Raw genomic sequence first — 26,522 nt, forward strand, 5'->3', positions numbered from 1 at the left:
TGAAAGTGCCGCGATGCGAGCTATGCAATATCCATTTGGGCCATCCGTTCTTCGTACTGTATGTGATATCCAGAGTGATGCCTCTGCGCTATGCAAGTATCTATAGTAATTCAGCATTCGCTCAAAGAAAGGTCCTGCTTGGCTGCAAACAATGAGTCAATCGTTCTCGGAGTGCAGCTTTTTCACTGCACCTCCTCCACTATCCTGCCGCCACTATTCGATGAGAAGCCGAATTGCTCTCCGACAGGACTGTCCTGCCAGTCCTTAGGAACGCAGACCAAGCTGCCTTCTTTTCGGCTGACCCATCTCACATATGTCGGATCCAGAGCATTCGCATCTCTCTCGGCAGCGGGAGTCTCACCAGCTTCAGCAGCGCGCGCAGCTTCCATTTCGGCACGAGTACGACGCTTAGGAGCTTGTTTGTGTAGGAGTTTGTTGATGGTGTCCATCTAGATTCAAGTCAGTGCCTAAAAAATGGTGGGAAAGGAGCTGCAATTCATACCTTCTCCTCTTCATTTCTCTTCTCAGACAAATTCTTCCTCCGGCGAGCCATTTCTGCTCTTCGTTGGACGTGCTCTTCTGCTGTGAGGTGCTTCTTCTTGAGAGCTTCGTTGGACAGGGCCATAAGTTCATTCGTCTCCGTTCCCTCCGATTCGACGAATTGCCCACGTTGGCGTTTTGTTAATTTCGACAAGTCCGGCGTGGCACTTCGCGAGTTCTCATCGTCTTCGTCGCTCTCATCTTCCTCGTCTTCTTCCTCGTCCTCATCGTCATTGCCCTCCAGCTCATCGTCTTCTTGCGAATCTAGCTCTGACAGCTCTTCGTCATCGTCGTCCTCCATTTCCTTCGCTTCGACAGACTTCAGAGTGCCTGCAGGTGGGGCAGATACTATTGTCTGTGACTTGCCCTTGCTGGGCGCAGGATGTCGAGTGATGACAGGGGGCGGCGGATGATCGTCCATGTCTACATCGTCGTCCTCGCCCTCTGCGTCTTCTTCACTGTCTTCGTTTCCCAGAGCGTCCTGGTCGTTGCTGCCCTCTGCATCTTCTTCCTCGTCCTCGCCCTCTGCGTCCTGGTCTTCGTCCATCTCGTCACTATCATGATCGACGACGGTTCGCGGATTGCGGGTAGCTCTTGCTGCGCGTCGTGGAGGAGCTGGTGTGGCATCGCTCTCGCTCTGGTTGTCTGCGTACGGGTTGGGCGGGATCGCTGAGCCGGAGGTTGCTTGTCTGAGCTTACTGGGTGGTGCCTTGACTGTGAGGCGGAGGGATGTTTTGCCGGCTGCTGGTCGGGCTATGGATGCGGATGAACTGACGACGCGCGCATTAGTTCGACTGTATGGCTCGGTGGAGTCTCTCGCTGCAGTGACGGGGTTGGAAACGGTGCGCGCAGAGCGTCGCGCGGGAGGCATGGTGGCAGCGGAGGAGGCGGTGTTGATGGCGGAGGAGGAACAGCGTGAAATGAGACGTGTCTTGCAGGGCAGGAAGCTGGTGGGTGAAGTGGGCGCCGGTGCGGCCGAGGAATGTGGCTTCTTCGTGTGTTCCTGGTGATCTGCAGGCTTGCTTTGCCATGGCGCGAGCTGGTGAACTATCGCGCGCAGCCTCACCACCACCACCCGCGCAGCCCTCCGCGTTTGTCCATGGATGCTTCCTCACGCTGCATAGCGTGAGGCGTCCATGCCGCTGCCGCCACCAGCAACACCCTCACCGCCCCCACTACCACCGCCGTTTCCGCCCTGTGTTCCGCTGCTGGGAAGGGGCGTGCGACCTGCGACCAGGTCATTATTTGCTTACCCGCTGCCTCGTGCTCCCTGCGCCGCGGGCGGATGATACGCTGGGAGGCGCGCAGCACCCGATAGTGCAGGCGACGTGCTGATTGGCGCCCCATTGCTCGCCTTCAATCGCTTGTTGCTGTCGGAGGATTCCATCGTGATGAAAGCCAATGCAATGGGCAAGAACGACTGCTGCAGAGGGAAGGAGCCATCCTCCGCCCAGCACATGCGCTTTCCCCGGCTAGCGTTGCCCGTGTGGATCTCACGTCTGCCAAGCTTCGTCTCGTCTCGTGGCCCAGCCGAGGCTCGCGCGTGCCGTTCACGTCCGATCAGATGCTGGTGCTTGTCTTCCTCTCCAACATTGCTCACTTCTGTCATTGAGCACCAAGGACAGTACCGCCATGTCCAACGGCAAGCCCAAAGTAGAGATCCCAGCGTGGCAACGCGCAGCTCAAGCGAAACCCGCACCCGCCAACGACCCCGTCTACAGCCAACCCCAGAATGCAGAGAGTCAAGCGACCGAGTCTGACAATGTAGAGGTGAAGGAGGTTGCGGTTGAAAGCGAGAGTAATGCAGTGAATACAGCAAGCGAAGCAGATGAGACACCGGTAGCTACTGCTACACAGCAGGAGGACTCAGCCAAACACCAATATGTCTTCCAGTCAGAGGACTTCGACACATTCAAACAACGCCAACAGCCTCCTGCTCAGCCTCAACCCCAGCAAGAGCAGAGACCTGCTCCGCCGCCCATCATCACGTATCCCGAATTCCTCGTCGAAGCACACAAGCCACCTCCACTCATCACTCCCACTCGCGTGCTCAATACACTCTACGCAGCTGGCGGACTTGCCACCATTCTGTACGCGGCCAGCAAGTACATCATAAACCCTATGGTCGACAACTTGTCAGAGTCGCGCCACGACTTCCTCACCCACAGCCAGTCCAAGGTAGACGTGCTCAACGAACGCCTCTCAAAGCTCGTCAGCAAACAGCCGGGCACAAAAGTCGCTTCTTCAGAAGCGGGCGAAGACACAGATAGCGAGATCAGTGACCCCACCGAGCTCTATCATCGTGATATGGGCACGCAAACCGAAGCTCCACCCGAGCCCAAATCTCTGATCGTGGACAATGGCGAGAAGGATCATGTGGAATGGGCGACAAATGGACTCAAGATCATAGAATCACACATGAATGAAATGGCAGATGCTTCGGACAAATCTGGAGAGGCGCACAAAGATCGACTAGAGAAGATGAACAACCTCAGACACTATCTGGATCAGCTGATCTACGGAACCGTTGGCGGGCCATTGTGGACAGAAGACTCGATTAAGAACGCTTACGGCAACGGCACCACCGGCACAGAAAGCAAGAAAGAAGACGACGCCATCGAGGAACTGAAGAAGGAAATCAGAGGTGTAAAGGGCGTTCTGCTCAGCGCCAAGCGATTTCCTCCTGTCGGGCGACCCATGCAGACATCAGCATAGGACTCATCCTGAGTTTCCGGCGTCAAGCTCCCTACTACCGGTAAACGAGACAGGAAGCCAGATCGAGATTCCGTACTCTTCTGCCTGGGGAACTCGAGTGCCCTTTCGCTCTTCGTGTCTCCGCCTCGTGCAGCGTAGCTTGGCCGCTCTTTCTCGACAAGCGACGCAGCTGCTAAGTCCAGTTCGCGGGAGAGATCGCAAAGCGAGTGTATTCCCCAGTCTCCATTTTGCTGTCCGCAACTAGGCTCCTTCCATCCTTTTCGCCCAGTATTTATGGCTGCACTTGAGTACATATGTGCTGCCAAGGATTGAACACGCGTCTGCACGTGCAACAAATGCCTCGCTGGAAATTTGAGTATGAGTGATTTTTGGCTGCGCTCCGCGGCCAGCTGAAAAGCATGGGCACGACGTCATCAGTACTTGTCGTCGCCGGAGCTAGATCACTGAACGTCAAGAACCAAGACTGTTACTGTGGCGAAGGAAACATGAGGCAACTTGCTGCGTTCGTGCTGCGCCTTTCCCTGGTGGAGAAGAATTGCATTGTGTGCCACATTGATCGAGGCGAGCTCAGGTGAAGTTCCTCGGCGCAGACTGCAGCTTGCTAAAAGCTTAGCACTGGGAGCTGAGTGTGCCACCTCTGCTATCGATCACCCCGAACCCTTCTACGTCTACACGCCCAGTGCCGACAATGAGCAAGCAAGACGTGCCCAGCAGTATCAGCAGTCCCATCGCGACACAGGAGCCGACCTCTACGGGCATCCACCAAGATTCGCCACCCGCTTTCGACCAGAATGTACCTCCGGCGACAATAGCTCGAACGGAAAGCTACATGATGTTCGTGGAGAACGCGAGCGATTATGACAGTCCCCCGTCCCCTGGTAGTGCGCCTCCTCCGCCGACGTATCGAGAAGCCAATGCTGAACCCAGCTCGAACAGCGCCCAGCAACGTATGAGCCCGGCTGCATATCCAGGTCCTTTGCCGCAAGTGGTACAATTCTACAAAGGCAATGGTATCACTTCCAAGGCGCGTCTCGTGTCACTCACTTCCGAACAGGGAGGCAGTTCGACTCCCATAGAATACCGACTCGTTGCTTCTCTTCACAAAACATCACCATCGATCATCAAGCTGTATTCAGGCACCGACACTTCTCGTGGCAATTGCCTCGGCACCGTAAACTTTCCGCCTACAGATAACAGTTTCCAAATGTTCACCACTGGTCTGGAAGGCAGTAGCGACAGAGAAGCCAGACTCATCCAAGTTCGTGCGAGAATCGGACGGCCACACCCTACCTCCTACACCTTTACCCTTCCCGGAGCGCTTGATAAACCCGAAAAGTCTGGCAGCGGCACAAGAGAACTCGCTTGGAGTCGAATTCCGAGTGGCTACGCTCTCGCAGACACCACTTTTCACACTCGCATCGCGAAGTGGCAGATCGTGCAAGGGGAGAAACACAATGCGGAATTGAAATGGGAGCCAGGACATCCGAGAAGTCGGCTGGAGGAGATCGTCGTCGTGTTGAGCTTTGTGGGCAGTATGTCGAGGCTGACACTGAAAGGAAAGGATATGTCAGGATTGCCGAGTAGCGGACGCTGGGGTGCCTTTTGGTTCATGGCGGTATTGGGCACAGCTGCTGTGGCAGATTTCTAGGAATCCGATGGCGGTTGCATCGTAGCTCTCGGGTGGAAGCGCGGGAAGGATTGAGTTTCCAGGAAAAGTGGTGTGTGTTATCGTTCCTCCACTTCCTGCCTCGAGCAGCGAATTCGATTGTTTTGGGCAATGCATCGTCCCATCTGACACCTCGCTGTCGGCACAGGAGGCGGGACATGATAGCAATGGTCTTTCGTGGAATCTATTCATGTGTGTAGGGATACGATCAACTGAGGCTAACGTCAATATTTGCTCATCGTCTAAGAGGTCGTACCATGGTACTGTAGGCCTAAGTACATGGATCTATGGTATTTTGCAGGGACTATGCAGAGCCCTATGGAGGACTAAGTGCGGAGAAGGGGTCTTTAAGTTGTTCGCTAAGGTGCAAGTGCCGCTGCTGGGCGCAGAAAGGCGGGCTCTTGGAAGGAAGGAAGCCGGGATAATTCGTGAGTCTGGAGAAACCGTTGCCTGCCAGATTACCCGTCCCGTGTAAATACTGACCATGCACCTCTCTCAGATCTGGTCATCGTTTGGTGACTGATCAATCACAATGCCCTTCGGGTGAGCTCCGGGAGAACTCGAAGATAACGCGCGAGGTTTGAGGCACGGCACGACATGGATGAGCTTGATCAACATCGACAGCACGCGGAACAACCTTCGACGACCACAAACAGCACGCTTCCGCCGCTCCATGTTCGCGCTCCGACGCGCACTCGCACCAGCAGAGCCTGTGATCGCTGCTCCGTGGCCCGCATTCGCTGCGATGGCCAGCAGCCATGGTATTGTGCCTGTGCCTGCACCGCATGAGAAATTGCCCACGCTAACATCTTCCGCGATGCAGCTCCAGCTGTCAAGGTTAGTACTGGCACAATGCAGCCTCATGAACTACGCTCCTAGCTTGAAGAGCGACTGACATTGCCAGCCTCCGGTCGGCCTTGCCAATTCGTCAGAGTCGTGAAGCCTCGCGGACCAAAGCCGAAGCGACAAGATCACTCGGCAACGCGTGAAAGAGGCCGACCTGTGGACGATGAGCGCCCAGAGCCAGCTGCGCTGCGGGATCATCGCATGTCGGACGTCCATTTCCCCACGACACCATGTAGCACGCACAGCGATCCCCAGCAGCGACGAGTCCGGCATGAACAGGATCCCACTGGAACTGATCACTCACGGCAACCGGATACGGGACTAGCAGCGATTGAACACATCATCGAAGACATTATCGAACGCGATGTCGCGACGAAGCTGTTCGAGCACTACTTTGTGCAGCCCAACACATCGCTCTTCACGAGCGCTTCACCATTCGTGCTTACTCCCGTGATCCGACAGCAGTCTGTCTTGGACTCACAAAATCCGCGAACCACTTCTCCAGCTCTGACCTTGACTATCCTCTGGATATGTTCGCTCACAGCCCAAATTCCTACGCTCTTCATGCCGCATCAGCGCCGTGCTGTGCAGCAAGGTCTGGGCAATCTGGCCCAGGCTCATGTGGACGAGTATATCCGGCAGCGTGCGATCGGAGCAAAGTCCGTTGATGGACGTCCTTCTGGCTCACTTTCTACCGCACGGACATCATCTTCCCAGAAGGCTCAGCAGCCGGAAGATCGGGACAGCATTGACGACTTTCTGGCGCTGCTATTATTGACGATTTTTCGCACCAGCGAAGACTCGAAGCACGATTGTCCTCGTATGTAGCAACAGGTGGTTGAGGATGCTCGCAAGCTCGAATTGCATCTTCTTGATGAAGCTGCTCTGAATGCTGCTTCGCCAGATCTCTTTCCATCGCAAGGTAACTTGACAATGCGAGACTTGGAGGCCAGGGAAGAACGCAGGAGAACGTTTTGGATGTTATTTGCGCTTGATCGCCATTGGGCGTTGTGCTATAACAAAATGCCACTCATCTTGGAGCAGGATTGTAAGGTCTACGATCCACTTCCAGATGCCATATGGCACGACGATTATCTGTCTGCAGATGCGCTCTTGCATCGCCGACATCCGGGTCCGAATTCTAGGATCCATGGCCGTGGCCTATTTGAGTGGTTCTTGCCTTTGATGACCGTGTTGGGAGATATTATCTGGCTACACCATCAACGAATGCATCCTCGAATGTCACTCTTGATCAACAATGGCGAGACGTCTCGGATCGATGAAGTTCTAGCGAAGCTTGAGGCCGATATCAATGATGCTCAGTGGCATCGAGGTCAGCGATCATCACATGATGCTGACGTTGCGATCACCGGCGGCTATGGGAGGGCTCCTGCTACTGCCATACAACTGTACTGCCGGTTCCTGATCCATGTCCTGTACATCCTGCTGCACGGCCGGTGGGATGCTCTCGACATGCTCGTCCCTCCATCTGCGGCCGAAGCTCCTGTCGCGGCTGTGAGTATCGACGATCCTTGCCAAATGGCACTGAGTGACTGGATCACGTCCGATCACTTTTCCACGTGCGGTTCGCATGCCATCGCTGCCGCAGAGACGATCTCGCAAATCCTCAATGTGGACCCCGAGTTGGCATATATGCCCTACCTCTTTGGCATCTACTTGCTGCAAGGGTCGTTCATCCTACTCTTCTTCGCTTTTCGAATGCCAGAAGTCGGCGGGAGTCCCAATGAGTCTGTCGGACAGGCTTGCGAGACCATTATCCGGGCACACGAAATCTGCTTTGCGACGCTCAATGTAGATTACCAGCGGAACTTTCGAAAGGTCATGCGTGGAGTCTTGCATGATGCGAGGCAAGGCCTGGGATATGCTCAACTACTCAACGCCGCCAATGCAATGGAGACAAGTCCTCAGTCCGAGACACAAAGCGTGACTTCTGCAACGAACAGAAACTCGGCTCGCTTGCAAGGCAATTACGAGCACTTGATTAGTGTGCTGAGCGTTTACAGGTGGACGAAAGGATATTCCGGTCTGGCAGTATGATTACACCAAGAGATTCATGAATTGAGGCGTGCTGTCTGCGGAAAATCGGGTAATTCCTTCGAGTATAGTATATTTCCCCGGATCTGCATTGAGGTTCCCCGTGCCTGGACACCAATTGTCGGAGCGCAACTTTAAACACGCCATACTGGACCGCCACAGTGCTTACCGACTGCACCCCGCGTTCCCCAGACGGATGTTGTTGGCCTTTCCTTCGGATGAACCTGTCTCGTGGGGAACGCCACGCAATACTGCCCTTAAGCGAATCTCGCGCTAGCCATGGAGGAACTCGAGGTGCTGGAGTGGAGGCACGAATCCTACCTACATCGAGAGACGTTTAAAATACGCTGGCATCCTAGGATGTTGCGGACAGTCTCTCGTGGGGATCACTTCTGCTGAACTTCACATACGCCTCTCGACCTTGCGAACTTGTTCCTGTTCGCCACGATGCAACTGCCCAAGTTCCGACTGGGCAAGGTGTCCAACACCAGTCACACCAGTGCGGCATCCCTCACCCTTCGGCAATCAATCTATCCTCTGTTCCTGGTCACCTTGCTCTTCTTCTTATGGGTACGTAAAACCTTTGAAGATTCGTTCTTCACCTTTCATCTGACAACTTCCTACAGGGATTCTCCTACGGCCTCCTGGACACTCTGAATAAACACTTCCAAAACACCCTCGGAATCACCAGAGTCCGATCCTCCGGCCTCCAAGCCGCCTACTTCGGCGCCTACCCATTAGCCTCCCTCGGCCACGCCAACTGGATCCTCCGCAAATTCGGTTTCAAAGCAGTCTTCGTCTGGGGCCTCAGCTTATACGGCATCGGATCCCTCCTCGCCTGGCCAGCACTCGTCTACCGCTCCTTCGGAGGCTTCTGCGCCGCCATCTTCGTCATCGGAAATGGTCTCGGATCTCTCGAAACCGCAGCAAACCCTTATATCACCATCTGTGGACCTCCCAAATACTCTGAACTCCGCATCAATTTCTCGCAGGCTTTTAATGGTGTGGGGAGTGTTGTGGCGCCTTTGATGGGGTCGTATATTTTCTTCAAAGATGTTGATGATGATGCGAATGCGATCAAGAATGTTCAATGGGTTTATCTGGCTATTGCTTGTTTTGTTTTCTGCCTCGCGGTTGTGTTCTGCTTCAGCGATATTCCGGAAATTACCGACGCGGATATGGCGTTGCAGGCCTAGAGCGCGAATGCTTCGAACGCGGACAAGCCATTGAGGAAACAGTACCGTCTCTTCCATGCCTCGTTTGCGCAATTCTGTTATTGTGGTTCGCAAGTGGCTATTGCGGGATACTTTATCAACTACTGCGTCGAAACGAAAGCTGGAACGAGCAGCAGTACAGGCGCGCAACTCCTCGCTGGCGCTCAAGGGGCTTTTGCTATTGGACGATTTCTCGGAGTCATTCTGATGAAGTATATTCGGCCGAGGATTGTCTTTTTGGTCTTTTTCACGATGATCATCATCTTCATCTCTCCTTCCATTGGCGTTAGGGGAGATGCGGGTATTGCGATGTTATACGGGACACTCTTCTTTGAAAGTATCATTTTTCCGAGTATTGTGGCTTTGGGGATGAAGGGTTTGGGAAGACATAGTAAACAGGGGTCTGGGTTTATTATTGCGGGTGTTATTGGTGGAGCTGTTGTACCGCCGATTTTGGGGGCGGTGTCGGATATTAGGGGGAGCAATACGGCTTATGCGATGAGTGTGCCGTTGTTCTTCTTTGTTCTGGCGTGGAGTTTTGGGTGGTGTGTCAATTTTGTCGAGAGCTATCGCGCGCCGATTGATGCGATGGGGGTGGATGTTGCAGTTGTGGAGGGGCCGGGAAGTGCGGTTGTGGAGGAGATTTTGGAGGGGAGTGATTTGGAGAGGGAGAAGAAGGTTAAGGGGGACGTGTTTGCGGAGAAGGTTTAGGGCGGATGGATTGTGACAGTGTGCGACTGACAGATGGGTTTTGAGATTGAGCACTGTTCCTGCTTTTAGCAGAAATATCACGCTGTCAGCGAGAGAGAGAGAGAGATGGCTTCCGCGATTGTTGTGCCGGGTCTCATATCTTCTCTCTGAGGATCGCAAATTGAGTCATCTCCAATCGCAAGCTTGTGAGTCCTCTATCTCACGCAGCCATCAATGCCGCAGCAACAGAGCCAAGCAATAGCATCCAAACACTACTTCTCTCCAACCCATTCGCGCCACCTCCCTGCGCAAAATCCCAACACTTATCTTGCCATTCTCTCGCATTAATCGATGATGCATCGCTAATCATGATACTCTTCACAGAGTATTCAGCCGTCCGACACTGTCCCTCTTCTTCACTCTGACAACTCCAGCCATAAAACGCCGACAGCGGTGCTTCTGGCGGCGCATCCCTACAATTCCGAGCAGGATAAATTTGCAAAGCAATCACCGCGTCTCCGCTCCCGCTTTCACCATTACCTGTCGCGTTGGTTTGTTGGTACCGGATGTTGGAGTAGTTGGCACTTGCGTCGAAGGCTTCGATGTTCGTCAAGGAGTAGGAAATTGGCCAGGGCACGGCGTAGAGGTTTCCGGTGTAGTTGTAGTAACCGGTGCTGTTGAGGGTGTTGTTGGAGGCGAAGAGGTCTTCGAGGTTGAAGCAGATGCCATCGCTTGGGGCCATGTTTGTGGAGAAGGAGATTGTGCGGGGGTCTGGTGCTGCTGAACAGTCGTGTGGTGCGTCGTCGGGAGAGAATGAGATTGTTAGGTTTTGGGGTTGTCTGGGAAGTAAGGGTCAGTGCTATGCAGTTCAATTTGCGTTCGAAGTGCCTCACGAGGAAAACTGAGCCTGGACCGCTAAGGTTGATATGCCAATGGCAGCGATTGATAGAGCTCTTTTCATGGTCGTTTACTGTGTGCTGATTAAGCTTGGGGTATGAACTGTTGGACGTTCAGTGGAAATGCCTGCAACCTGGAATAGGAATTGCGGCACAGCAATATCTATACTGATTGCATCACTGACGAGTGGAACCTCATTGTGGACATGCATGTTCATCCTTACTTAGTATACGCGGCTTGGTGGTTCTTAGTTATGGGCGGTGCAAGCTACACCGGTCTATAAGCGCCGGTACCATGTCCACATTGCGGCTTGGGATCTTCTGGGTGGGTCTAATATGGTCGCATGCCGCCTATTGGGAATGAGGAGTTGTGAGAGATAGGCCATGCCTCGAAAACAGCAAGCTCAGTGGTGAGACAGACAAGCCGCTATTGTTGGCCACTGGTTGGATCAGTAATCACAACGGGTCTAGTGATGAAGACTGTGATTGCGCTGGAAGGTATTTGAGATGATTCCGGTGTAGAAAGTCGCTGTATGCGATTTCATTGCGCCTCGAGGCAAGCGCTTTCTGATTGGCCTTGCAAGGGTGACGGGCCGTCTCCACGTCTCCGCCTTGGCAATCGGCACTCCACCTCCACCTCTACCCTATCCTCTCCGGGCCTCCCTTCTCCTTGCAATCTTCCTTTCCCATCGCAGCACAAACCTTTGAGGAATCACTACATTGGGCCTGGTAGTCAATGGCCTAGAGTCACAGCCGGACTCACCCTTTTAGCACGATCGACCACATGCTTCGCCAGCGAAAATCCGCCATACCGTTCTGGGGCGCGTGCACGGGGACAGCATGCTCACAGGTGTCTCTGGCTTCCAGCTGCAGCTCAGCAGTGTCATATGACGCGCCTCACGAATCATTGCAATTCTCAAACGCCGGTATGACCTGGAGCAGCCAGTCGCCGTTCCATAGACGCGCCGCAGTCTCTGGTCTCCTTTGCCTGTCGCGGGCTTTGCTCTGGAGCTTTCGTGGCGACAGGTCGAAGTAGGACGTTGAACGAATGCATCATCGATCGGCGGTAGGATTGTTGTGAAGCAATATTGATCTGCGAAAATAGTGAGCGATTCGCCATGTTGCAGTTTTTTCAGCCAAGGTGGCACAGCACCTGAGCCCAACATGCATAAGTTTAGTGCCTCGGCGGACCCATTGTATCCACAGATACTGCGCCGCATCCACCGACATTGTCTCTGTGACCACGCCGCAAAGGTATTGTTGACCACTGGCAAGGCTGATGGAGCATGAGCCACTCCAGTCTGTGTTGACGGCAGAGCAATCGGCGGTTTCGAATGTGATCAAATGCCAAAGTACTTTTTCCGGCTTCGGGAGCCAACAACGACCTGGGATCAATGCGAAGGAGACGATCATTGCAGGAAAAAGTGGGCAATGGGAGCCCTCGATGTCAGCCAAGCACGGGCGTGAACACCCATGCACCATCACCATGTTCGGCTGAGCAGAGTCGGTTTCATCAGGTGCATGAGAGGCACACGTCGTTTCCACCTCTTGCACGTCCCTGATATTTCATCTTCTTCAAAAGTATAGCACAACACACACATCATTCCTTTCTAGCCCTGCAGCTCACACATCCCTAGCCATGCTTAACGCCATCGGACTCTTCAACGGTATCCTGACAATCGTTGGCTTTTCGGCGGGTGGCTCCCCACAATCACGCCCAGGCATTTCCGTGCAAATCAGAGCTGGCTACGCACCAATCGGGAACGATGTGAATGATCTGGTATGCGGACCATGCTTCAGCAACCTGTCATGCGCTTACATTTGTTCAGGGAGGCCGCATACAATCTATCTGGGCCTTCGATGGCTCCAACTCCCTCATTGGCCAGTCTGATGGCGGCAAACTAGACGAAGGCGCATATGATGCGTTTACGATAGGTCAAGACAATCCTGCAAAGCTGGCCGAATACATCAGCCTCGGGAACAGCGATGATGGGACATGCATCTCGTGGATCAAAGTCTCGCAGGTGGACAACTCACCAGGGAACGTCTGGACGGGAGATGTTGGTGCTGAATGTGGTCAGCGATGGTATATGGGCGGCCAGTCAGCTGGGAGATTGCCGAATGGGGATACTTATATGCCTCGATGTAAGTCCGGAACGTGAATTGCAGCTCACCAGTATCCCAGTGCTTACGGTCTGGATATGTAGGCACCTGGTTTGACTCTGACTTCACGGATGGCACGCTGAGCGCCGGCATGAAATTCCGAGTAAGAGCATATGGAGCAGAGGCCGAAGAAACCGTCTCCAATGATAGACAGTGCAACTCAACCATCTTCTCACGAACCACTGCGCCGATTCCAGGTATGTTCTTCATCCGCTTCGAATATGAGTACGCTGACGACCTACAGGTGAACCAGCAAAGCGTTCAGTCGATGTTCCTCGCCCGCAATGGATTCTAGACCGCCTCGTCGTATCGAACATTACGGGCGAGGATGCCGAACTTCTCTGCAGCTCCAAAACTTCGTGGGGACCAGACTTCGTGGGAGCAGATGGCAAGTTCTGCGACATGGAGTCCAAGCAACTTTCACAACTTTGTGAAGTTGCGAATGTGGACGGATGTGTTGAGCTTGATTCCGCTGGCCAGAGCCTGACGAAGAGGACGAGTGTCGCTCGTCGCGAAGTCAAAGCTGTGCATAAGCAGTACCAACATATCACTTACAACTCGGTGTGAGCGGTCGAGATGAATGTACGATACCGGATATGGCAGGAGCTGGCTTGATACAAACACGTATGCGAATTTCGAGGTAAAGGACGCCCGTAAGGCAGATCTCAGTGTCTCAGTGTCGTGAACTCGTGCAGTACTACGTTCAACTTACCTGGTCCTGATTGGTTGTCAGCCTCAGATCGAGTTGCTTGTTGTAGGAGGTAAGAATATACCAGTACGGCAAATCTAATTCTCCCGTCTGAACAAAAGAGCAGTTTACTCGACGCCAAAATGTGGAAATACGGCTTGGAGGATTCACCCGTTCATGCATCGCTTTCGGAGCCGGCTGCACTGGTTCCTCTCTTCTTCAGGGCATTGCTCGTGGGATGAAGAGGCGCTAGCAACAGCAAGCTTGACTGAAGTGGAAGGTTCGTTTACCACAGCCGGGCCCAATCAGGATGAGTACTCCCCGCGTGCCACGAATTGATCCGGAGCCAGTGAGCGAGAATGGCAGGTGATGTGCGGAATTTAGCGTTACCTTGAACATATGGTACTTGAATACTCTTCGGCGCCCACAATGTCAGACACTTCCTCCTCCCAATAGCCCACTACCCAAACCCTGACACCATGCCTCTTCCAACTTCCTTTCAACTCAACACTGGAACTTCGATCCCATCCGTTGGGTTCGGGACGTTCCAGGCGCCGCCAGCTGAGGTCGAAATTGCTGTTCAAACAGCACTGAAAGCCGGATATCGACACTTAGATTGTGCTTCGATCTACGGAAATGAAGATGCCGTCGGGCGAGGATTGAAAGCTTCGGGAACTGCGCGAGAGGACGTTTTCATTACGAGCAAATTGTGGAATAACAAGCATCATCCGGATGATGTTGAAGCCGCGCTTGATCGGACTTTGAAGGACCTTGGAACGGATTATGTGGATTTGTATCTGGTACATTGGCCGGTGTAGGTAAAACACAAAGACCAGTTCTTGGTCGGAGAAGACTGATTGTATGTCACAGGGTCTTCAAATCCGGTGAGAATCCTATGCCATTGGATGCAGATGGCTTATTCGTTTTGGGAAATATTCCACTCTCGGACACCTGGGCTGCGATGGAACGACTCCTTGCTACTGGAAAGACAAGAGCGATCGGCGTATCGAACTTCAGTATTCGGCTCCTTGAAGATCTGCTGTCGAAGAGCAAAGTCGTGCCAGCCGTGAACCAGATCGAAGCACATCCCTATCTCCAGCAGCCAGACTTGTTGAAGTACTGCAAGACAAACGGCATTCTTGTTCAAGCATACAGTCCTCTGGGGAACAACGAGACAAATTCTCCTCGTTGCATCGACGATCCACGCGTGCAAGCTCTCGCAAAGAAAGCCGGACTCGATGTCGGCCAGCTACTGGTCAGCTGGGCGGTGCAGAGGGGAACTGTCGTTTTGCCGAAGAGTGTGACGAAGAGTCGGATAGAATCGAACTTCAAAATCACAGAGCTCTCGCCAGAGGTTTTCGACGCGGTGACTTCTTTGGAGAAGCATCATCGATACAACTTTCCCGCAAGATGGGGCTGGAATGTCTTCGATGAGTTGGAGGAAGCCGACGTGAAGCGTTTGGCGAGAGAAAATGGGGCTAGCAATCTTGCTCTTTTCGCAGCGGCGTAATAAGTCGTAGCGAACACAATGAATTGCAATTTGCTCGCCTCCGGCACGAGAGTGTACCCAAAGGGCGATTTGAATCTCCGACAAAAGTGATAGTCGAGCGCCGCCTTTTACTTGTCATCAACGAGCTTGGTCGCGATCTTCGGTCTGTGAGCCCGATCAGGAACTTGCACACACAGCTGCTCAACGAGCATATCTTGAGCAGGTAACGAGACCTTATCAAATGCAAGAGTACGTGATGGCACAGGTCTGGCCCTCTTTGTGGATGGCACCAAAGCTGACACAGCAGCTCCAACGCGCCATTTAAATGCAGAAGCCAGATAATCTGCTCGGACGATCAAAATAGTATGTCTGTTTCATTTCCATTGCAGTGGCCAGCAGAATATGCAGGGCTGATTTGCCGCTAGCCAGAAGCATGGCCATGAATCATTCTCAGTTGCGACGCATGCCAAAAGCCATTTCCTGGCTTGAGCTCGGTAACCTCCGCAGTCAGAAGATGATTGTATCTCGATTGGACCTCAGCGATTTGACTGCGCTACCTTGGCCTTTTGAGAGAAACATACGCTTTCTGACGACTGCATGGCTCTGTTCGTCCAAGCTCTGTCTTCCGGCCCCTGCTTGTCAACCTCAGAGATTGACTGATGGCGCGACACGGCGTCTCTACGCCTTCGCGGGCCTTGGAGGTGGTCAATGCCGTGAACAATTACCCTGCGTCGAAGGCAGAAGACCAGTAACGACAGCACGATTCTTCACTCGACCCACGCCGTATGACGTGCCAATCTTCGCTATTTCTTCACATTCCGAGTGCCGCCCAAGCTTTCGGAGGCAGGCTACAGATGTTCTGGCCAAGTTGTAGATGAGTCTTTGCCCCTCTGCTGTCAAACCTGCCGCGAGATCTTCTGTCGACTCCGCACAAGTGCGCAATACTCTTCTGGCTTGATCAGGGCTTGGATTCCGTGGCCGCCACAGGCCCAGTCGTGCTAATAATACGTCTCCGTGGTTGACGCCGGGAATCAGGGAATTTTTGGCATTTCCATCCTTCACATACCGAGCCACCAGATCTCCGAGTCTTTCATAGGTCGTGGGACTGGTATCTGGCCAGTAAGGCGAGCACATATTCGGGATAAGAACAGTGAACCCAGGGTACAGGGAGGTCCATTTCAGCGGCGCATGATTGGGATGGTCCAGTTTCAGTGCTCCGAGGGTAAAGACCAGATCGATCGCTTGATCTGCTCGTGTGCTCTTCTGCATTGTCAGCAAGAAAAGCTTTGTGGTGATCATGGATCGATGTAAAGTCCCACGCCAGGTATAGTTTGTTAAGTGCGTACCGGCGTCGAACACACCGGCGTCAACGGTCATCCATTCCCACAAGAGCTCTGCATTCCCTTCCAGTTGAGCATTGCAGACCAAGAGCCACAGGGAGGATGACGAGGAGAAGAAGTCGAGCACATCTTGCTGTGTCAAAGTCGGGGACCATAACCACAGCAGAAGCCGTCTCGCGGGCGCGACGCTCTCCGTTGCCTGGACAGCTTCAGACCAGCTCATGCTCGAGATTTGGGCATCGAATGCACGTAGACATGCATCCGCGGTGGCGGCGGTGGCTGTGCCCCGCCGTACGCTTTCGTCGAACGCATCCATTGGTGTTGTCGAGCGATCGAGAAGAGCGGCGCTCACCATGGGATCGCAGGGTCGGCAGACGTGACTTTGCGCGAATCGGTGCTCGTCTGCCATTCTCGATGCTTTCTCCTTCTGCTTTGCGGCAATCCTCTTCGCGAGCCATTTCTCGGAATTGAGCACAGAGCGCGAACGGGGTCGCGGTTGCCATAATGTAGAGGGAAAGGATGTTGAGATTGTGGACACGCGAGAATGTAGACGAGAAGTTCCAATGCCAAGCGATCGGGTGGGGGTGGGGCTTGTGACTTCGCGCCGGTGGCCTCTCCGAAACTCTCCTCTCCCATTGACATGAACAATGCCTCCATCGACTCTATCTCATCACTGCCGCATTGCATTCCACTCTGGCGAGCTTTGATCATGGCAGAGCTTACGTTCGCGGGAAACAGGTCTATTTGCCTTGACGCCGCTATTTCGAGACTGTTGGAGATCCAGACTCGAAGGCAAGCGTTTTCGGATGGTTCTCTGCTCGGCAAGGTATCTCCATGGCCAGCCGTGATCGCAATCATTAGCGCTATCGGCGTCGCAGATTGCAGTAGCACCAACGTACGTTTGTACGAGAGCTTCATCGAGTTTACGGAATGGTGCCTAAGATGGAAGCGACCACCACAATTCGCTGCCTGCCGATTACACCTTTGGCATCCCACGCGCCCGGATGCTCAGCCTTTCATACGCCTGCTGAAGGGCGACGATGGAGGCCTTCGTGTACAACATGTCTTTGCATCCTTCAATAGTCCCTCGACGCATAGACTTTTGAAGAAGCTGCTGCTCCGCGCTCAATTCCTACTCAAGCGTAACGATCCAAATGGAGACCTGGACTGGCTGCAACAAGCACAACGAGAATACGAAGAAGCCTACGCTCGAGAGTGGCGTCACGCACCAGAACGGCGCTATCGCACTGGTCTCAAGTATCACAAAGAGGTTGGAGAATGAAGTGATGAAAGACATTCGAGCATCTCAACCGCCTTTACACAGACGTCTCCACGATAGAAGGCTCGAGCTTTCACACATGGCATAACAAACGCAATGAATACAATGGAAAGCCGTGCACAGATCAAGGATTGGACTGTTTTATTATGGTGCTCACTGTGACACGATCAGCGTGGAAGAAGACAATGCTTGCGACTGTGCTTTCTCGGCTCTAACATCTCAATCGAAATGACGGACTGGCGTCTATGCGACACGATCTGGGCTCTCCTGGATGTTGACATGGCCTCACCAACACCCTCGCCTCCTCACCTCCAATCCAACGACACCCACCTACCGCCTCCTCAGCCCCCTCATCGTAACATCCCTCCTCCTAAACATCCTCCGCGGATCATTCGGCCTATTACAATTCGTAACATTATCACAAGACGTCCCATCATTGCAAAGCCCATTCACAGTGCAAACTTCGTCCAGGTCGCAATCTTCCGTGGTGTCACATGCTGCGCCGCATTCAATGGTAGCTTGGGCACATACGGCGCTGCTCGGGTCCTCTGCGACTAGGACACAGTCGCAGGCTTCGACGTTGGGGGGCTGGCGCGAACAGTCGTCGAAGTCTGGGCTGCAGGGGCGAGGGGTTCTGGTGAGGGGAAGGGGGGTTAGAAGGGGGTCTTGTTTGGTGGGGAGTTGGGTGGGTGAGGGACTTACGCTCGAGTGGGAGCAGTGGTAGTGGTCGTCATCGATGTGGTACTCGTGGATGTAGTACTACTGGTGGTTGTTGTAATAGAGGAAGAGGTTGTCTGAGGTTGCATTAGCGCTATTGTCAGTAAAGGCAGGTTTTTCAACTCACAGAAGTATTTGTGGAGCTGGTAGTAGTGCTCGAGGCTGTCGTGCTCGAGGCCGTCGTACTACCGGAAGTAGTAGACGAAGTCTGATCATCGATTAGCCACATTTCCGATCTGCTATCGCTAGTCTGAGATCAAGGTCAGAAGAACACGACACTCACAGTGTCCTGAGCAGTCGTGGTCGAAGAAGTGGACGTAGAAGTAGAAGCAGAAGTACTAGTACTACCCATCTCCTTCGTCGTCGTCGTCGTAGCCGTAGTACCCTTCGGAACATACACCGTCCTCGTCCAAGTCTTAATCTTCGTCTTCGTCTTCGTCGTCGTCTTCGGATACCCCAAACAAGAGCAAAAAGTATGCAAATGACGCTTTTTCTTTTTCAATTCCTCCCAAGATTTCGCATAACCCTTATCCTTATACCCAGAACCATAACCATTCGCCTCAGCTTCCGCAACCGCATCTCGAGGCTGCTGTTGATAACCATAATATCCACCACTACTTTTCGTCGAAGTAATAGTGACGGTCTTCGTCTTCTTCACAGTCACAGTAGTATAAACGCATTTTGGCGGGTATTTCGCTTTGCAGTATTCGATTGCGGGATTATAATTCGAGAGGGAGGAGTAGCCTGAATAAGGAGCAGAGTTACAGATGCGTGCAGGTTTGTTGTTGGGGTAGATTGCGGAGGTGCAGGTTGTCCAGGTGAGGCAGGCTAGTAGGAGGGAGAGGAATGGGGAAGGCATGGTCGCCTTTGGAAACGTGGTTGTACACAGTGCGAAGGGGAACAACTTACGCTACGCTGGGGCGACTGGCAACCTATGCACTGCATGGCATTCGACGCTAGACCTGCCAAACATGCGGGCATTCATTGCAAGGCGTTTGAGGCGCTCGCGTGCGAAGACATGGCAAAGTACGCATCGTATGAGCGGTGGTCTTTAGAATCGTTAAGCGAGAGGCGCGTCTCGCGCTCAGCCATTGCTCGTACGATGCCTGCTCTAGGGTTAGTGAGGTCTTTTTCTGAGAAACTAGTTGAGGAATCGACCAAGTGCCTTGGCAGTTGCTAGGTTTGGCCTCATCACGTGTGTAGGTTTATGGTCTTGGGACTCTTGGATGCGCTACTCATGGCGTGGCGTTTGGCGGCCTCAAATCTGGGAGAGAAGAAGGAGAGAGAAAATAGGCGACGAGAGGAGGAATTCCCGAACGCCTGAGGTATTATTATTAGTTTTGGTATAGTTGTAGATCGTATACATATCCAGTCTGTCTCCTCTCCTTCAGCTCAAAACAACAGGTCCTGAAGTCTTGCGAATGTCACTGCGTGGCTCGATTGTCTGAACCGGGCCATTCGAACCCTTCTTCACGCGACACGAGCATTCGCCATTTCCTCAAACCATTCCACCATCACCACCAAGTAACTTCTGTCTAGCCACGCCTCTGAACCCTCGGAACACCTCTCTTGAACAGTCGAGAGGGCGTATCCGGATTGTTGCAATTCGTGTAATCGATGCAAGTATTTCCATTGTTACAGATGGTCCCCGTAAGGCAAACTTGACCGAAGGGGCAATCGGCTGCGGAACCGCAATCCTGTCCACAGCCATTAGTAACATCAATACAGTTTGACTGGCCCGTCGTCGTCTCGTAACAAAAGCAACCGAAGCTGTTAACCCCTCCATTAGGACAGTCAGCGTCGGTGGTGCAGGGACGTGGAGTTCTGTAGGGGGGGGTCAGTGTCAGCTTTGGAGTCTAGGATCTTTGCGGAAGCTTGGGCCGAGGGGTGGAATAGATGTTCTTTCTGCGACTTACCCTTCTGCTGGGGGAGCGGAAGTAGTGGTTGTTGTAGTAGTAGAGGCTGTGGTGGTCGTAGTCTCACTGGTGGTCGTCTAGCTTTTGCGTTAGCGTAATGAGAACAAATGGCAGGCTCTTTAACTTACCGTTGTTGAATCACTGGTAGTAGTCTAGCTTTTGCGTCAGCGTCATGGAAACAAATGGCAGGCTGTTGAACCCACTGTCGTTGAATCACTGCTCGTTGTGGTCGTCTAGCTTCTGCGTTAGCGTAATGAGAATAAATGGCAGGCTCGTGAGCTTACTGTTATTGAGTCACTGGTCGTTGTCGAAGTCGAAGTCTCACTGGTAGTCTAACTGTTGCGTCAGCATTATGAGAACAAATGGCAGGCTCTTTGGCTGACCGTTGTGGAGTCACTGGTCGTTGTCGATGTCGAGGTCTCACTGGTCGTTGTAGTCGTCTGTCTTCTGCGTCAGTGCCATCAGAGCAAGTGGCAGGGCTCTGAACTCACCGTTGTGGAATCGCTGGTCGTTGTTGAGTCGGTAGTAGTCGTCGAGGCATCACTGGTGGTCGTCTGCACCGTGCGTCAGTGTCATCAGACAGCACAAATAGAAGGCCCTTTGTCTGTTAAAGAGCTCCGGGGCGAATGCGGGGAAGGGCCGGGTCAAGTCTCGTGCAGTTCTCAGAGATCTTATGAAGATGCACACGCAAACTTACCGTCGTTGTAGCATCCTCCGTTGAAGAGGTTGTCGTTGTCGTACTCAGCGTCTGGAACCAATTAGCACATAACCAAACCGATCAAAATTGCTCGCAGGCTTTTGAACTCACGGTAGTGGTGGTCTCTGTCGTTGTAGAGCTACTCGTCGTGCTCAGCGTCTAAGAGCAGTCAGCAGATATCAGCGAATAGTCAAAGCATCTGATTGTCTCGACCTACCGTTGTGCTATCGGTAGTAGTCGTCGTGCTCTCAGCAGGAGTGGTCGTGCTCTGAGAGGTAGTAGTGCTCTGAGAGGTTGTGGTGCTCTCAGTAGTAGTCGTGCTTTCAGCAGAGGTCGTGCTTCCAGCTGAGGTCGTAGTACTCATAGAAGTTGAAGTGCTCTCAGTAGAGGTGGTGGTGCTCTGAGAGCTAGTGGTGGAGGCAGCAGATGTTGTAGTGCTGCCAGACGTGCTCGTAGAAGCTATACTGGTTGATGAGGTGGTGCTGGTCTGAGATGACGTGTCTTGAGTCTGAGTGATTGTGCTTGTGACTTGACTCTGAGTGGACGTGCTTGTGGATTGAGTTTGAGTGGTTGTGCTCGTGGATGGTGTCTGAGCGGACGTGCTTGTGCTTTGAGCTGCTGTGCTTGTGGTCTGACCTGATGTGCTTTGGGTGCTCGTAGTTCGAGTTGTTGTTGCTTCCGTCGTAGAACCCGACGTCGTGGTCTCGATGGGATTGCTTGTGCTTTGAGACGTGCTTCTGCTCCCAGTGCTCGTAGTCAGAGTCGATGTTGCCTTTGTCGTTGAGCCTGCCTTCGTAGTCTTTGAGGTCGGAGGATAGACGACCGGAACATACGTCTTGGGCTGGGAATGTGTAGTAGTCTTTGGATATCCGAGGCAAGAGCAGAAGGTGCGCAGATGATCCTCGTCGTTGCGCAGTTTGTCCCAAAGTCCGGATTCACTGTGGCCATATCCATAGCCACCCGCCTGAGCAGTATGATCGGCGTCCGGCTCTTCGCGGCGAATCTTCTTCACTTGAGCGTAGACAACTGTCGGCGGATACTTGGTATTGCAATATTCGACAGCAGGACCATAGTTCGCAAGTGATGAATAGGCAGAATATGGGTCGCTGTTGCACTCTCCATATTTGGGATACGCTGCGAAGGTACAGTTTGCGCAGCTCAGAAAAGCCAGCAACGTGGGGAGAAACTTGCAATGCATGGTCGCGTAGTGACTGCTTGAGAACGGTAGTGGAAGAAAGACTTACTCTCGGGGCTGTTTGAAATCGTGCTCTTTCATAGCATCGACTGCTACACTAGCAGACATCGAGAAAGCGCATGGCAAAGCTGCCGATGATTTCTCGACTGAGAGATGGTGTCCAGCGCGTAACACGACGTATGACGATGGCATGCTCCATCTTTGGTTGTAGGGAAGACGATGAGCTGCATATCCGCAATAAAGGTACGCCCAGATCGATGAATTGAAGTTGGCCCAAGCGATTGCCAGTCATTAGAGCGATGCTTGGAACTCGACGCGAGAGAGCACGAACACTGGTTCTAACGTGGGAGCTCTTACAATGGTAAGATGATCCAGCGCTTCGTCCAATCGAGAAGTGTTCAGGTGTCTGGCCAGCTGGCTAGAAAGACGTTCCATCATTCAACCTTTTGGATGCGGAGAACAGGAAATTCAGCGTAAGCAGAGGATTGCCTTCCATCATCAATCAGCACCGTTCCTCTGCCTGTGTGGTCGATGTTTGAATTGGGCACTCCAGAAAATACACTCGTCGCTATCGTCAAGGCTTCGGCGTGGTCAAGATCCAGATGGACATGGAAAACGATGAGGTTTGGGCGATGCCAGAGCCCTTCGCGCCTCTTCTCACGGCACAGCTGTAGGTCGACGGCAGAGTCACTCCATGGGCACCTCTTTCCATGGCAGCGCTGGAGTAACATGCCCAATATTGGAGAAACAGCCCATCCCTCGAGAGCGTGAAGTCAAGCCGGCGATCGGAGGCCTCTATGTCCTGTATAGGCGGCACTTCGGACCGTATGTCCTTCCCATATTTGAAGAGCTCCACCAGTCCCCACAGCCAAGAAGTCGGGAGGTGGATGTTGCGGAGAAGAAGATGGCGGGAAGACTGCGCGGTGTGAGCACTACGATGCATCAGCATCCTCTTCTCCACGCGCAGTCGATGGATTGGCCTCCTTCGGTGCGATGAAGCATTGATGAAGCGGGCAGGGCGTTGCTTCCGCTCCCAAAACGGCGTGCCGATCACTTGCCGTTCCAATGACATGGCAACGCTCGCTCTTTCCTTCGCGGCTCGGCGCAGTCATGCTCGTGTAAGCCGTCACTCATTCAGCCTGTGCTGCCCTCGCCGATTGCGCTCCTTTCGATCTTATAGAACCGACTGTGCCGCCGCAACGCGGTGAGACTCCTTCTGTTCTTCTGATGCAGCCTTGACAACAGCATCGACTTTCGCATCATGTTGTCCAAAGCCGTGCTCGGCGCCGTTCTGGCCGCCGTTGCTGGCAGTTTAGCTCAAGAAGGCAATGATACCGCACCTGTAGGTCAAGGAAAGGATTCACCGAGACGAAGATGAAATAGCTGACGCGCGACAGTTCCCAGATACTACATATCCAGATGCTATATCGCCAGACCCGGCTGTTGCAGAAGGCACACGGTCAAACCAGACATCTCCACCCAAGTACCCCTCGCCATGGAGCAGTGGCCTGGGCGACTGGGAGGCAGCATACAAGACGGCAACTGAGATCGTTTCCCAGCTGACTCTCGAGGAGAAGGTCAACATTACCACAGGCAAGCCGCCCATTTCTGCCGTGCATTCTTCAGCTAACAATTTCAAGGCAGTGGATGGCAGTCAGAAGAGTGCGTAGGCAACACTGGATCTGTGCCCCGCCTTGGCATTCGATCGCTATGTTTCCAGGACTCGCCTACCGGCATGCGTTACACTGATTTCGTATCTGTGTTCCCATCTGGCGTCAACGTTGGTGCGACTTGGAGCAAAGCTCTAGCGCACGCCAGAGGTGTGGCAATGGCCGAAGAGTTCCGCGACAAAGGTGTCAATGGATTCCTTGGTCCTGTTGCTGGTCCTATTGGGCGTTCGCCAGCAGGCGGCCGTAATTGGGTATGATCGTGGCCTTATCGTATGCATGAACTGAGACTGACTGTGTACAACAGGAGGGCTTCAGTCCCGATCCTTACCTGACTGGTGCGCTTTTTGCAGAGTCTATCAAGGGTGTCCAATCAACGGGACAAATCGCAGTCGGCAAGCATTACATTGGCAACGAGCAGGAGCATTTCCGACAGACACCTGAAACCTCAGGTTTCGGGCTCGCCAACATCACCTACCCGGGATCCAGCAACATTGACGACGTGACGCTCCACGAATTGTACGCTTGGCCTTTCGCTGACGGCGTTCGCGCCGGACTCGCATCGATCATGTGCTCAGTACGTATCCTCAAGTCTGTGTACATCTTGGCATCTGGGGAACTAACAAAAGAGTAGTACAACCGCATCAACAACTCCGATGGTTGCCAGAACTCGTACCTACAGAACTACGTCTTAAAAAATGAGCTCGGCTTTCAAGGCTTCATTGTCAGCGACTGGCAAGCCACTCATTCCGGAGTGTCTGCGATCCTCGCTGGTCTGGACGTGTCGATGCCTGGCGACATTGTCTTCAACGATGGACTCTCATACTTTGGACCAAACCTGACTATTGCCGTCTTGAACGGTACTGTGCCACAATGGAGACTCGACGACATGGTCGTTCGTGTCCTCGCAGGATGGTACTATGTCGATGGCGACAGTGAAGAGAACAACAAGCCGACGAACTTCAACTCCTGGACGAAGGACACATATGGTGCCGTCCACCGATATGCTGGTCCACAGTACGGATACGAGCTGATCAATGACCACGTCGATGTTCGTAAGGAACACGGAAGGTTGATTCGCCAGATCGGAAGTGCGTCGACTGTGCTGCTGAAGAATGTCAACCACACCCTTCCCCTTACTGGAAAGGAGAAGCTGACAACTGTGTTTGGAGACGACGCTGGCCCCAACCTCGCAGGACCCAACGGGTGTTCTAATAGGGCATGCGCGCAGGGAACTGTTGCCATTGGTTGGGGCAGTGGTACTGCTGAATTTCCATACCTCATTACTCCAGACGCTGCAATCCAGCGAGAGGTTACTGATCACTACGGCGCGTACGAGTCTATCCTCAGCAACGGCGCTCTTCCACAAATCCAGGCGCTGGCCAGACGTGCGGGTCAAGTCGGTGGCGTCTGCATTGCATTCGGAGCAGCAAACGCTGGTGAGGGTTTCGTTGCACCAGACAGCAACTACGGAGACCGCAACAATCTCACCTTCTGGCAGGGCGCCAATCAGATGTTGCGCAATGTTACTGCCAACTGCAACAACACTGTTCTTGTTGTCCACTCGCCCGGCGCCGTCGAAGTGGAGGAATACAAGGACCATCCTAACGTTACTGCCATTCTTTGGGCTGGCATGCCTGGCGAGCAGAGCGGCAACTCTTTGGCTGACGTCCTGTACGGACGAGTCAACCCTGGTGCTAAGCTTCCATACACCATCGGTCGCAACAGATCCGATTACGGCACTGATGTACTATACTACATCAATGGCGACCCGCCACAATTCGATTTCGAGGAAGGAAACTTCATCGACTACAGGACTTTCGACCAGAGAGGCATTGAGCCTGTTTACGAATTCGGGTTCGGTCTGTCATACACAACTTTCAACTACAGCAACATCGAGGTCAGAGATACCGGAGCTGGTCCCTACGTTCCACAATCCGGCTCAACACAAGAAGCACCGACTTTCGGCACAGTCGACATGGACCCAGCCGCCCACGTCTTCCCAAGCGAAAACTTTACCCGAGTTCCCTACTTCATCTATCCCTACCTCAACTCCTCCAACCTCGAAGAATCCTACGGCCACAACGACTTCGGCGACAACAGCTTCATCCCCTCAGGCAGTCTCGAAGGCACCGCCCAACCACTTCTCCCAGCAGGCGGCGCACCAGGCGGTAACCCATCGCTTTGGGATATCCTTTTCGTCGTCTCCGTGGACATCACCAACACCGGCGACCGCGACGGAGACGAAGTCGCTCAACTTTACGTCTCTCTCGGCGGACCTTACGATCCCAAAGTCGTGCTTCGCGGCTTCGAACGAGTTAATATCCCTGCGGGCAAGACTGTTACTGTCGACTTCCATTTGACGAGACGGGATCTTTCGAATTGGGATTCGGCGAGACAGGACTGGGTTGTGAGGACGGAGAATCAGAAGAAGGTTTATGTGGGGAGTAGTTCGAGGCAGCTTTTGCTGGAGCAGGATCTGCAGTTGTAGGCTGTGAAAGCGTGGAAGTGACAGCAGCGCAAAAATGCATAGAAGATGATGTGCGACATTCGCATGTGTAGATTGACATGCAGACCAGATGACGAGAAAACAGCATGAAAATAATGTAGCATGAATCAATGATCACGACGAATTGTGACGAAGTTTTCCTGAAACTCGTGTGTCTGCCGCACGTGGAATATCCACATTGTGCTTTGAGGAAGTGCCAGCCTCTCATTTCATCTTGTGCGTGCCATTGCTGGTGGTCTT

General features: G+C 53.2%; 14 protein-coding genes across 14 annotated transcripts; 10 read left to right on the forward strand and 4 right to left on the reverse strand.

The window, feature by feature from the left end:
* Positions 1 to 182: 182 nt before the first annotated feature.
* On the reverse strand, positions 183 to 1,999 carry RHO25_012864 (uncharacterized protein; the record flags this gene model as incomplete). The annotated part of the gene is made up of 4 exons (XM_023604157.2): positions 183 to 449; positions 503 to 1,185; positions 1,240 to 1,310; positions 1,794 to 1,999. 4 exons carry the CDS (start codon positions 1,997 to 1,999, stop codon positions 183 to 185), a joined length of 1,227 nt encoding a protein of 408 aa, XP_023450219.2.
* A 173-nt stretch (positions 2,000 to 2,172) lies between these two features.
* RHO25_012865 (uncharacterized protein) lies at positions 2,173 to 3,255 on the forward strand (the record flags this gene model as incomplete). Its single annotated transcript, XM_023604159.1, has 1 exon — positions 2,173 to 3,255. One exon carries the CDS (start codon positions 2,173 to 2,175, stop codon positions 3,253 to 3,255), a length of 1,083 nt encoding a protein of 360 aa, XP_023449904.1.
* Positions 3,256 to 3,943: 688 nt separating this feature from the next.
* Positions 3,944 to 4,903, forward strand: RHO25_012866 (uncharacterized protein; the record flags this gene model as incomplete). Its single annotated transcript, XM_023604160.1, has 1 exon — positions 3,944 to 4,903. One exon carries the CDS (start codon positions 3,944 to 3,946, stop codon positions 4,901 to 4,903), a length of 960 nt encoding a protein of 319 aa, XP_023449905.1.
* A 619-nt stretch (positions 4,904 to 5,522) lies between these two features.
* Positions 5,523 to 6,595, forward strand: RHO25_012867 (uncharacterized protein; the record flags this gene model as incomplete). Its single annotated transcript, XM_065603600.1, has 2 exons — positions 5,523 to 5,682; positions 5,826 to 6,595. 2 exons carry the CDS (start codon positions 5,523 to 5,525, stop codon positions 6,593 to 6,595), a joined length of 930 nt encoding a protein of 309 aa, XP_065459672.1.
* A 195-nt stretch (positions 6,596 to 6,790) lies between these two features.
* RHO25_012868 (uncharacterized protein) lies at positions 6,791 to 7,825 on the forward strand (the record flags this gene model as incomplete). The annotated part of the gene is made up of 1 exon (XM_065603601.1): positions 6,791 to 7,825. The coding sequence occupies one exon, from the start codon at positions 6,791 to 6,793 to the stop codon at positions 7,823 to 7,825; it is 1,035 nt and encodes a 344-aa protein (XP_065459673.1).
* A 444-nt stretch (positions 7,826 to 8,269) lies between these two features.
* On the forward strand, positions 8,270 to 9,018 carry RHO25_012869 (uncharacterized protein; the record flags this gene model as incomplete). Its single annotated transcript, XM_023604161.1, has 2 exons — positions 8,270 to 8,392; positions 8,449 to 9,018. 2 exons carry the CDS (start codon positions 8,270 to 8,272, stop codon positions 9,016 to 9,018), a joined length of 693 nt encoding a protein of 230 aa, XP_023449902.1.
* Positions 9,019 to 9,288: 270 nt separating this feature from the next.
* On the forward strand, positions 9,289 to 9,747 carry RHO25_012870 (uncharacterized protein; the record flags this gene model as incomplete). The annotated part of the gene is made up of 1 exon (XM_065603602.1): positions 9,289 to 9,747. One exon carries the CDS (start codon positions 9,289 to 9,291, stop codon positions 9,745 to 9,747), a length of 459 nt encoding a protein of 152 aa, XP_065459674.1.
* Positions 9,748 to 9,946: 199 nt separating this feature from the next.
* Positions 9,947 to 10,687, reverse strand: RHO25_012871 (uncharacterized protein; the record flags this gene model as incomplete). The annotated part of the gene is made up of 2 exons (XM_023604162.2): positions 9,947 to 10,565; positions 10,620 to 10,687. The coding sequence occupies 2 exons, from the start codon at positions 10,685 to 10,687 to the stop codon at positions 9,947 to 9,949; spliced, it is 687 nt and encodes a 228-aa protein (XP_023449903.1).
* Positions 10,688 to 12,261: 1,574 nt separating this feature from the next.
* RHO25_012872 (uncharacterized protein) lies at positions 12,262 to 13,352 on the forward strand (the record flags this gene model as incomplete). The annotated part of the gene is made up of 4 exons (XM_023604163.2): positions 12,262 to 12,402; positions 12,452 to 12,767; positions 12,830 to 12,982; positions 13,030 to 13,352. 4 exons carry the CDS (start codon positions 12,262 to 12,264, stop codon positions 13,350 to 13,352), a joined length of 933 nt encoding a protein of 310 aa, XP_023449899.1.
* Positions 13,353 to 13,952: 600 nt separating this feature from the next.
* RHO25_012873 (uncharacterized protein) lies at positions 13,953 to 14,983 on the forward strand (the record flags this gene model as incomplete). The annotated part of the gene is made up of 2 exons (XM_023604165.2): positions 13,953 to 14,287; positions 14,344 to 14,983. The coding sequence occupies 2 exons, from the start codon at positions 13,953 to 13,955 to the stop codon at positions 14,981 to 14,983; spliced, it is 975 nt and encodes a 324-aa protein (XP_023449901.1).
* Positions 14,984 to 17,011: 2,028 nt separating this feature from the next.
* On the forward strand, positions 17,012 to 17,584 carry RHO25_012874 (uncharacterized protein; the record flags this gene model as incomplete). Its single annotated transcript, XM_065603603.1, has 1 exon — positions 17,012 to 17,584. One exon carries the CDS (start codon positions 17,012 to 17,014, stop codon positions 17,582 to 17,584), a length of 573 nt encoding a protein of 190 aa, XP_065459675.1.
* Positions 17,585 to 18,714: 1,130 nt separating this feature from the next.
* RHO25_012875 (uncharacterized protein) lies at positions 18,715 to 19,243 on the reverse strand (the record flags this gene model as incomplete). The annotated part of the gene is made up of 3 exons (XM_065603604.1): positions 18,715 to 18,743; positions 18,785 to 18,950; positions 19,208 to 19,243. 3 exons carry the CDS (start codon positions 19,241 to 19,243, stop codon positions 18,715 to 18,717), a joined length of 231 nt encoding a protein of 76 aa, XP_065459676.1.
* A 1,391-nt stretch (positions 19,244 to 20,634) lies between these two features.
* On the reverse strand, positions 20,635 to 22,109 carry RHO25_012876 (uncharacterized protein; the record flags this gene model as incomplete). The annotated part of the gene is made up of 5 exons (XM_023604166.1): positions 20,635 to 20,661; positions 20,706 to 20,768; positions 20,912 to 20,962; positions 21,023 to 21,070; positions 21,129 to 22,109. The coding sequence occupies 5 exons, from the start codon at positions 22,107 to 22,109 to the stop codon at positions 20,635 to 20,637; spliced, it is 1,170 nt and encodes a 389-aa protein (XP_023449897.1).
* Positions 22,110 to 23,367: 1,258 nt separating this feature from the next.
* RHO25_012877 (uncharacterized protein) lies at positions 23,368 to 26,264 on the forward strand (the record flags this gene model as incomplete). The annotated part of the gene is made up of 5 exons (XM_023604167.2): positions 23,368 to 23,448; positions 23,504 to 23,749; positions 23,827 to 24,027; positions 24,081 to 24,350; positions 24,408 to 26,264. 5 exons carry the CDS (start codon positions 23,368 to 23,370, stop codon positions 26,262 to 26,264), a joined length of 2,655 nt encoding a protein of 884 aa, XP_023449898.1.
* Between the last annotated feature and the right edge of the window lie 258 nt (positions 26,265 to 26,522).

This window comes from Cercospora beticola, chromosome 9 (assembly GCF_033473495.1).
Source record: "Cercospora beticola chromosome 9, complete sequence".
Lineage (NCBI taxonomy): Eukaryota > Fungi > Ascomycota > Dothideomycetes > Mycosphaerellales > Mycosphaerellaceae > Cercospora > Cercospora beticola.